Source organism: Cetorhinus maximus, chromosome 21 (genome assembly GCF_964194155.1).
Source record: "Cetorhinus maximus chromosome 21, sCetMax3.hap1.1, whole genome shotgun sequence".
NCBI lineage: Eukaryota > Metazoa > Chordata > Chondrichthyes > Lamniformes > Cetorhinidae > Cetorhinus > Cetorhinus maximus.
This window is the reverse complement of record NC_135899.1, coordinates 41,367,336-41,377,815: the sequence shown is the minus strand read 5'-3', so window position 1 is coordinate 41,377,815 and position 10,480 is coordinate 41,367,336. Positions and strand designations below refer to the sequence as shown.

The 10,480-nt window shown below is 45.6% G+C and overlaps 1 protein-coding gene across 1 annotated transcript in view; it reads right to left on the bottom strand.

Moving 5' to 3' along the window:
- Positions 1-2,640: 2,640 nt before the first annotated feature.
- Positions 2,641-10,480, bottom strand: part of LOC144695848 (uncharacterized) — a 54,375-nt gene continuing 46,535 nt past the window's right edge. The window contains exon 6 of the mRNA XM_078566881.1: positions 2,641-3,119. Within this exon, the coding sequence (XP_078423007.1) occupies positions 3,088-3,119 (32 nt within the window). The 3' untranslated portion in view covers positions 2,641-3,087. The remainder of the gene's footprint in view (positions 3,120-10,480) is intronic.

Genomic DNA, 10,480 nt, shown 5'->3' with positions numbered 1-10,480 from the left:
ACAATAAAACACTCTATTGTATCACAGTCAACCATCAACAAGAAAACACTCTGGCCTTTCACATTCAACATTTGATAATAAAACACTGTGCATGTCACAGTCAACCACCCACAATAAAACAGTCTGCTTCTCACAGTGAACTATCAATAATAAAACCCTCAGGCTGATCACAATCAACCATCAACAATCAACAATAAAAAACTCCAGTCTGACACAGTGAAGCATAAACAGTAAAATACTCTGGTCTGTCACAGTGAAGCATCAACAATAAAGCACTCCACATGTCAGTTAACCATCAACAGTAAAACACCCAGTGTGTCACAGTCAACCATCAACAATAAAATACTGCGGCCTGTCACATTCAACCATCAACCATAAAACAATCTGCCTGTCACAGTCAACCACCAACAATAAAACACCCTGCGTGTCACAGTCAACCATCAAGAATAAAATTCTCCGGTCAGTCACAGTCAACCATCAACAATAAAAAACTAAGGCCTGTCCCAGTCAACCATCAACAATAAAAAACTCCAGCCTATCACCGTCAACGATCAACATTAATACACCCTGTGCGTCACAGTCAACCATGAACTATAAAAACACTCCAGCGTGTCACTGTCAAACATCAACAATAAAACATTGCGGCCTGTCTCAGTCAAACATCAACAAGAAAACACTCCTTTTGTCACAGTAATCCACCAACAATAAAACATTGCATTGCGTCACAGTCAACAATGAAAAAGAAAACACTATGGCCTTTCACAGTCAACCATTAATAATAAAACTCTGCGCATGTTACAGTCAACCATCAACAATAAAACACTGCGCATGTCACATTCAACAATAAAACAGTCTGCTTCTCACAGTCAACCATCAACAATAAAACACTCAGGCCAGTCAGAGTCAACCATCAACAATAAAAAACTCCGGTCTGACACAGTGAAGCATTAACAATAAAACACTCCAGTCAGACACAGTCATGGATCAACAATAAAACACTTGGGTCTGTCACAGTGAAGCATCAGCAATAAAGCACTCCGCGTATCACTGTCAACCATCAACAATAAAACACTCCGCGTGTCACAGTCAACTATCAAAAATAAAACACTCTGGTCTGACACAGTCAAGCATCAAAAATAAAACACTCCAGGCCTCTCAGTCAACCATTGACAATAAAATACCCTGCGTGTCACAGTCAACCATCAACAATAAAACACTCCGGACTCTCACAGTCAACCATCAACCATAAAATACTCCAGCCTCTCACAATGAACCACCAACAATAAAACGTTCTAGCCTGTCACAGTCAACCATTAACAATAAAACACTGTGGATTGTCACAGTCAATAATCAACAATAAAACACTCCAGCCTCACTCAGTCAACCATCAACAATAAAACCCCCTGGCTGTCACAGTCAACCTTCAACAATAAAACACGGCTGCTTTCAATCAACCATCAACAATAAAATACTCCCCGTGTCACAATCAACTATCAACAATAAAGTACTCCAGCCTCTCCCAATGAACCATCAACAATAAAACACACTGGCCTGTTACAGTCAACCATCAACAATAAAACATGGCAGCTTGTCACAGTCAACCATCAACAGTGAAGCACCCTGTGCATCACAATCAGCCATCAATAAGATATCATTCTGCCTGTCACAGTCAACCATCAATTATAAAACACTCTGCGAGTCACAATCAATCATCAACAATAAAACACTCCAGTGTATCACAGTTAACGATCAACATTAAAACACTCTGCCTGCCACGGTCAACTATCAATAATAAAACATTCCCCGTGTCACAATCAGCCATCAACAATAAAACACTCTGTTCTGTCACAGTCAACCATCAACCATGAAATAGTCCACGTCACAATCAACCATCAACAATAAAACACCCTGCGTGTCACAATCAATCATCAATAAGAAATCACTCCGCCTGTCACAGTCAACCATCAACAGTGAAACACTCCAGCCTGTCACAGTGAACCATCAACAAAAAAAACACTCCAGTCTGTCACATTCAACCATCAACAATTTCCAAATTTCCTCCATTGCTCATTCATTTTCTCCTCCCGTTGATCTAGAGGACTTGGGGTAATGTTGCAGCTATTACACAAAAAAAAGCTGCGTCACATGAGCTGACACTAAGGGTCTGATTTTCTGGTCCTGTTTGGGTCTGCACAGAGTCTGGAATTAGAATAAAATGACTGCTGAGCGGCAAGGGTGGAAGTCCTGCCTCCATTTCCTCCCCTGGTTATTTTCAGCTAAGTGGACAAGAGGGTAGTTCGGCTCCCCATACACTGCTGGTTACAAGTAGCTGACACCATTCTAGAAGTGAGCTGTTCAGAACTCGTGCAAAGTGGTCATGTTTTGGAAGCTTTTCTGAATCACGTCTGTAGACTAAAGGTATGAACCATGATTGGACGCAGGAAGAGTATAAAAGCTGAATAAAATGTAGTTTTATTCACTTTCGAGTTCATCATGAAATACTCTAGCCTGAGTTACATCTATGTTTATTAAAGTGAGTGGTGACAGTGCTGTGATTGTAAAAGGTACGTGACCATTAGATAATGTGGTTGACAGTTGTTACTTCTGGCAAATGGTAAGCTGTCAAGTGAAGGAACAGTACTTTAAAAGTGGAGAAGTCTTCAGATTCATTAGAATAGATTAAAGAGAGTTTTGAAGTGTCTATTCAAGTAAAGGTTTTTTATTTTGACAGATTTATGAGCTTTTCAGTGACTTCTAAATGGTATTATAGGGCTTGTGAGTTCTTTTTATAAAATGGATACTGTGTGAATGCTGTGGGGGAGGGGAGTGGGGAGGAGGGGGTGAAGCAGAGGTAAGGGGGTAGAGAGTGAAGGGGATTATGTGGATGAAGGTGAGGGTGACTTTACACTGATCTGAAGAACTGAGCCAATGTTTCCTTTTAAACTGGCTGCCTTGGCATTGGCCTGCCTCCAACTCCAGACCGTCCCAGGAGATGAAAATCCTGACTGCCAGAAATGCTGGGACAGAGGCAGGATGTCGATGTGGGGAGAATTCCAGACTCTCAATTCCTACCTCCATGATAAAAATTCAGCCCCAATATTCCAGACTACTCGAAGCAACTGTAACAAAGAAATATGCTTGTGAATTGGCTTAAAGCATCGCATGGCCAAGCTCTTTAGCTGATCTGTATATGGCTTCCTACTTGTCATCCTACACAACTAGACCACTCACTGAGGCAAACCTGAATGTTGGGGAATTTCCTAGGTGACATAGTCAGGATTTCAATAAAATATTTACATTAAGTCCAACTCCATGTTCTTGAGCCCAGGCTCTGACACCTCATAGCAGTCCTGACCGAATGATGCATTGTCAACGGGACCATCTTTCAGCTGAGATGCAAAATGTGGCTGTAACAAGCTACTTAGTACAAAATACACAGCCACATCAAATCCATAAACCACTGGATTTCATAGCTGTTTCCCTTCCTACCCTCACTCCCCTCTTGTAATCTATCGGGTCGATTGAAGGGGGTTAAGTGGAGCTGAGAGCACCAATAAAACATTGCAATAGTGACAAAATATCATTCCTGGAGCCCAGATTAATTGCATACTATGGACTGCCGACCACAAGCATGTCTCTTTATTGCAAAGTCAGCCAGTGTGATGGAAACCTAGTTTAATGAAACTCACTTTGAGGGTCTATTAAAATACTATGAGAAGGAAGCAGTGCTTGTGTAATGACTTCCAATAATTAGAATCAGCTTCAGCTCAAATCATTAGGTCGTGTTGAGACATTTTAAAAGGAAGCTAATTATTCCCTCCAGGATTTCTGCTGTGTCAAAGCTTAGCTGGATGTTGGAAGGATAGTGTCAGTTATAAAGCTGATGAATATAAAGTACAGAACCTACAACTCCACCTATGGACACAAGTCAGCCTGGGCAATGATTAGGAGATGCAGTTCACTTTAAATTAACACTCACATTCAGTCACACTCATACACGCACTGATATACACACACACTGATACATACACACAGAAAGACACACTGATACATATATACAGAAATGCACACTGACAAATACACACAAAAACACATTGATACATACATCAGAAACACACATTGATACATACACACAGAAATGCATACTGATACATACACACAGAAACGCACACTGATACATGCAGACAGAAACGCACATTGATACATACACACAGAAATACACACTGATACATACACACAGAAATGCACACTGATACATACACACAGAAATATACACACAGAAATGCACACTGATACATACACACAGAAACGCACACTGATACATACACACAGAAATACACATTGGTACATACACACAGAAACGCACACTGATAATACACACAGAAAGACACACTGATACATATACACAGAAACGCACACTTATAAATACACACAAAAAACACACAAAAATATACACACAGAAACACATACTCATACATACACACAGAAACGCACACTGAGACATACACACAGAAACGCACACTGATACATACACACAGAAATGCACACTGATACATACACACAGAAATATACACACAGAAATGCACACTGATACATACACACAGAAATACACACTGATACATACACACAGAAACCCAGGCTGATACATACACACAGAAACCCAGGCTGAAACATATACACAGAAACGCACACTTATAAATACACACAAAAAACACACAGAAATATACACACAGAAACACATACTCATACATACACACAGAAACGCACACTGATACATACACACAGAAATGCACACTGATACATACACACAGAAACGCACATTGATACATACACACAGAAAAACACATTGATACATACACACAGAAACGCACACGGATACATACACACAGAAATACACACTGATATATACACACAGAAATACACACTGATATGTACACACAGAAACACACACTGATACATACACATGGAAACACACACTGATACAAAGACACAGAAACACACGCTGATACATACACACAGAATCCCAGGCTGATACATACACAGAGAAACGCACACTGATACATATGCACACTGATGCATACACACAGAGATGCACACTGACATGTACAAACACACAGAAAATTATAAAATGTGTGATTTTACACTGCTCAGTTCCCAGTTCGAAGCCTTTCTGGGTGAGTTGGTGGGTGGGTGGACAGTCTGAGCAGACTGGGAGGAGTGTGAAGCTGGACAGGAGGAGGGTGAAGCTGGACAGGAGGAGGGTGAAGCAGACCGGGAGGAGTGTGAAGCTGGGCAGGAGGAGTGTAGAGCTGGACAGGAGGAAGGTGAAGTGGGACAGGAGAAGGGTGAAGCCGGACAGGAGGAGTGTGGAGCTGGACAGGAGGAGTGTGAAGCTGGACAGGAGGAGGGTGAAGCAGACCAGGGGAGTGTGGAGCTGGACAGGAGTGTGAAGTTGGACAGGAGGAATGTGAAGCTGGACAGGAGGAAGGTGAAGTGGGACAGGAGAAGGGTGAAGCCGGACAGGAGGAGTGTGAAGCTGGACAGGAGGAGGGTGAAGCAGACCAGGGGAGTGTGGAGCTGGACAGGAGTGTGAAGTTGGACAGGAGGAATGTGAAGAAGACAGGAGGAGTGTGAAGTTGGACAGGAGGAATGTGAAGAAGACAGGAGGAGTGTGAAGTTGGACAGGAGTGTGAAGCTGGACAGGAGGAGTGTGGAGCTGGGCAGGAGGAGTGTGGAGCTGGGCAGGAGGAGTGTGGAACTGGGCAGGAGGAGTGTGGAGCTGGGCAGGAGGAGTGTGGAGCTGGGCAGGAGGAGTGTGGAGCTGGGCAGGAGGAGTGTGGAGCTGGGCAGGAGGAGTGTGGAGCCGGGCAGGAGGAGTGTGGAGCTGGATAGGAGGAGGATGAAGCTAGAGAGGAGGAGGGTGAAGCAGACCAGCAGGACTGTAAAGCTGGACAGGAGGAGGGTGAAGCAGGCTGGGAGGAGCATGAAGCAGACTGGGGAGGCGGAGGCCAGGTGTACTGGTAAAGTCACTGGACTAGTAATCCAGAGGCCCAGGCTAACGCTCTGGGTATATGGGTTCACATCCAGGCTGGAATTAAAAGCTAGTCTCAGTAATAGTGACCAGGAAACCATTGTTGATTGTTGTAAAAACCCATCTGGTTCACTAATATCCTTTAGAGAAGAAAATCTGCAGTCATTACCTGGTCTGGCCTAGATGTGACTCTAGACTCACAGCATTGTATTTGATTCTCAACTACCCTCTGAAATGGCATAGCAAGCCACTCAGTTGTATCAAACTGGTACAGAAAAGTTGGTAAAAAATGAAACTGGGCAGACAACCCAGCATTGACCCAGGCACCATAAATGACACTGGCAAACCCAGCCCTGTCAACCCTGCAAAGTCCTCCTTACTAATATTTGGGGGCTTGTGCCAAATTGGGAGAGCTGTCTCACAGACTAGTCAAGCAACAGCATGACTCATGGAATCATACCTTACAGAAAATGTCCCAGACACCACCATCACGCTGCCTGGTTATGTCCTGTCCCAGCAGAAATGGCTTGCTAGGCCATTTCAGAGGGCATGTAAGAGTCAACTACATTGCTGTGGATCTGGAGTGACATGTGGGCCAGACCAGGTAAGGACGGCAGATTTCCTTCCCTAAAGGGCATTAATGAACCAGATGGGTTTTTACAACAATCGACAATGGTTTCATGGCCATCAATAGGCTTTTAATTCCAGATTTTTATTGAATTCAAATTCCGCCATCTGCCGTGGTGGGATTTGAACTCGGGTCCCCAGAGCATTACGCTGGGTCTCTGGATTACTAGTCTGGATTACTACTATGCCATTGCCTCCCCTCGACGGGGGAGTGGGGGGTGGGGGGGAGGGCACGGGGCGGCCATCGGGGTGTCAGGGGGCTGTAGGTGGTAATCAGAAGCAGTTGTAACAAACCGCTACAAAGTCACAAAAAAGGAATGAAACCGGACAGACCACCCGGCATTTACCTAGGCACCGGAAACAACATTGGCAATCGCAGCCCTGTCGACCCTGCAAAGTCCCCCTTACTAACATCTGGCAGCTAAAATTGGGAGAGCTGTCTCACAGGCCAGTCAAGCGACATCTTGACATAATCATCCACATGGAATCATATCTTACAGATAGTGGCCCAGACTCCACCATCACCATCCCTGGGTATGTCCTGTCCCACTGGCAGGACAGACCCAGCAGAGGTGGCAGCACAGTGGTATACAGTCAGGAGGGAGTTGCCCTAGGAGTCCTCAACATCAACTCCATGAGGTCTCATAGCATCAGGTCAAACATGGGCAAGGAAATCTCCAGCTGATTGCCACATACCGCCCTCCCTCAGCTGATGAATCAGTGCTCCTCCATATTGAACATCACTTGGAGGAAGCACTGAGTGTGGGAAGGGTACAGAATGTACTCTGGGTGGGACTTCAATGTCCATCAACAAGAGGGGCTCGGTAGCACCATTAGTGACCGAGCTGGCTGAGTCCTAAAGGACATAACTGCTAGACCAGGTCTGCAGCAGGTGGTGAGGGAACCAACAAGAGGGAAAAACATACTCAACATCATCCTCACCAACCTGCCTGTCGCAGATGCACCTGTCCATGACGGTATCAGTAGGAGTGACCACCACACAGTCATTGTGGAGACTAAGTCCCGCTTTCACATTGAGGATATCCTCTATCACGTTGTGTGGCACTAGCACCATGCTAAATGGGATAGATTTCGAATAGATCTAGCAACTCAAGAACTGGGCATCCATGAGGCACTGTGGGCCATCAGCAGCAGCAGAATTGTACTCAAACACAATCTGTAACCTCATGGCCCGGCATATCCCCCACTCTACCATTACTATCAAGCCAGGGGATCAACCCTAGTTCAATGAAAAGTGCAGGAGGGCATGCCTGGAGCAGTACCAGGCATACCTAAAGATGAGGTGTCACCTGGTAAAGCTACAATACAGGACGACTTGCGTGCCAAACAGCATAAACAGCAAGTGATAGACAGAGCTCAGCGATCCCACAACCAACGGATCAGATCTAAGTTCTGCAGTCCGGCCACATCCAGTCGTGAATGGTGGTGGACAATTAAACAGCTCACTGGAGGTGGAGGCTCAACAAATATCCTCATCCTCAATGATGGAGGAGCCCAGCACATCAGTGCAAAAGATAACACTGAAACATTTGCAACAGCCTTTAGCCAGAACTACTAAATGGATGATCCATCTCGGCCTCCTCTGGAGGTCTCCATCATCACAGATGCCAGTCTTCAGCCAATTCAATTCACTCCACATGATATCAAGAAACGGCTAAAGGCACTGGACACTGCAAAGGTTATGGGTCCTGACAATATCGCGGCAATAGTACTGAAGACCTGTGCTCCAGAACTTGCTGTACCCCTAGCCAAGCTGTTCCAGTACAGCTACAACCCTGGTAACTACCCGGCAATGTGGAAAATTGCCCAGGTATGTCCTGTACACAAAAAGCAGGACAAGTCTAACCCGACCAATTACCACCCCATCAGTCTACTCTCCATCATCAGTCAAGTGGTGGAAGGGGTCATCCCTTTCTATCAAGTGGCACTTACTTAGCAATAACCTGCTCACTGATGCCCAGTTTGGGTTCCGCCAGGGCCACTCAGCTCCTGACCTCATTGCAGCCTTGGTTCAAACGTGGACAAAAGAGCTGAACTCCCGGGGTGAGGTGAAAGTGACTGCCCTTGGCATCAAGGTCACTTGACCGAGTGTGGTATCAAGGAGCCCTAGCAAAACTGGAGTCAATGAGAGTCAAGGGGAAAATTTTCCACTGGTTGAAGTCATACCTAGCACAAAGGAAGATGGTTGTGGTTGTTGGAGGTCAGTCATCTCAGTTCCAAGACATCATTGCAGGAGTTCCTCAGGGTAGTGTCCTCGGCCCAACCATCTTCAGCTGCTTCATCAATGACCTTCCTTCCGTCATGAGGTCAGAAGTGGGGATATTCGCTGATAATTGCACAATGTTCAACACCATTTAGGACTCCTCAAATACTGATGCAGTCCATGTCCAAATGCAGCAAGACCTGGACAATATCCAGGCTTGGGCTGACAAGTGGCAAGTAACATTCGCACCACACAAGTGTCAGGCAATGACCATCTCCAACAAGCGAGAATCCAACCATCGCCCTTAACATTCAATGGCATTACCATCACTGAACCCCCCACTATCAACATCCTGGGGGATACCAATGACCAAATCCTGACTCCCCCCGAGTCTGTCAACTATCTACAAGGCACAAGTCAGGAGTGTGATGGAATACTCCCTACTTGCCTGGATGAGTGCAGGACAAAGCAGCCCTGCTTGATTGGCACCACATCCACAAACAGTCACTCCCTCTACCACCAACACACAGTAGCTGCACTGTGTACCATCTACAAGATGCACTGCAGGAATTCACCAAGGCTCCTTCAACAGCGCCTTCCAAACCCATGACCAGTACCATCTAGAAGGACGAGGGCAGCAGACAGATGGGAACACCACCACCTGGAAGTTCCCCTCCAAGTCATTCACCACTCCAACTTGGAAATGTATCGCCGTACCTTCACTGGCGCTGGGTCAAAATCCTGGAACTCCCTCCCTAACAGCACTGTGGGTTTACCTACTGCAGCAGTTCAAGAAGGCAGCTCACCACCACCTTCTCAAGCGCAAGTAGGGATGGGCAATAAATGCTGGCCCAGCCAGCAAAGCCCACATCCCGTGACTGAATAAAAAAAAAGCTGAAGGCACTGGATACTGCAAAGGCTATGGGGCCTGACAATATTCCAGCAATAGTACTGAAGACTTATGCTCCAGAACTTGCCGCGCCCCTAGCCAAGTTGTTCCAGTACAGCTACAACACAGGCGTCTACCCGGCAATGTGGAACATTACCCAGGTATGTCCTGTCCATATAAAACAGGACAAATCGAACCCACCCAATTACCGCCCCATTCAGTCTATTCTCCATCATCAGTAAATTAATGGAAGGGTCATCAACAGTGCTATCAAATGGCACTTGTTCAGCAATAACCTGCTTACTGACGCCTAGTTTGGGTTCTGCCAGGGCCACTCAGCTTCTGACTTCATTACAGCATTGGTATAAACATGAACAAAAGAGCTGAACTCCCAAGGTGAGGTGAGAGTGACTGCCCTTGAATCAAGGCAGCATTTGACTAAGTGTGGCATCAAGGAACCCTGGTAAAACTGGAGTCAATGGGAATCAGAGGGAAATTTCTCCACTGGTTGGAGTCATACCCAGCACAAAGAAAGATGGTTGTGGTTGTTGAAGGTCAGTCATCTCAGCTCCAGGACATCACTGCAGGAGTTCCTCAGGGTAGTGTCCTCGGCCCAAACATCATCAGCTGCTTCATCAATGACCTTCCCTCCATCATAAGGTCAGAAGTGGGGATGTTTGCTGATGATTGCACAATGTTCAACACCATT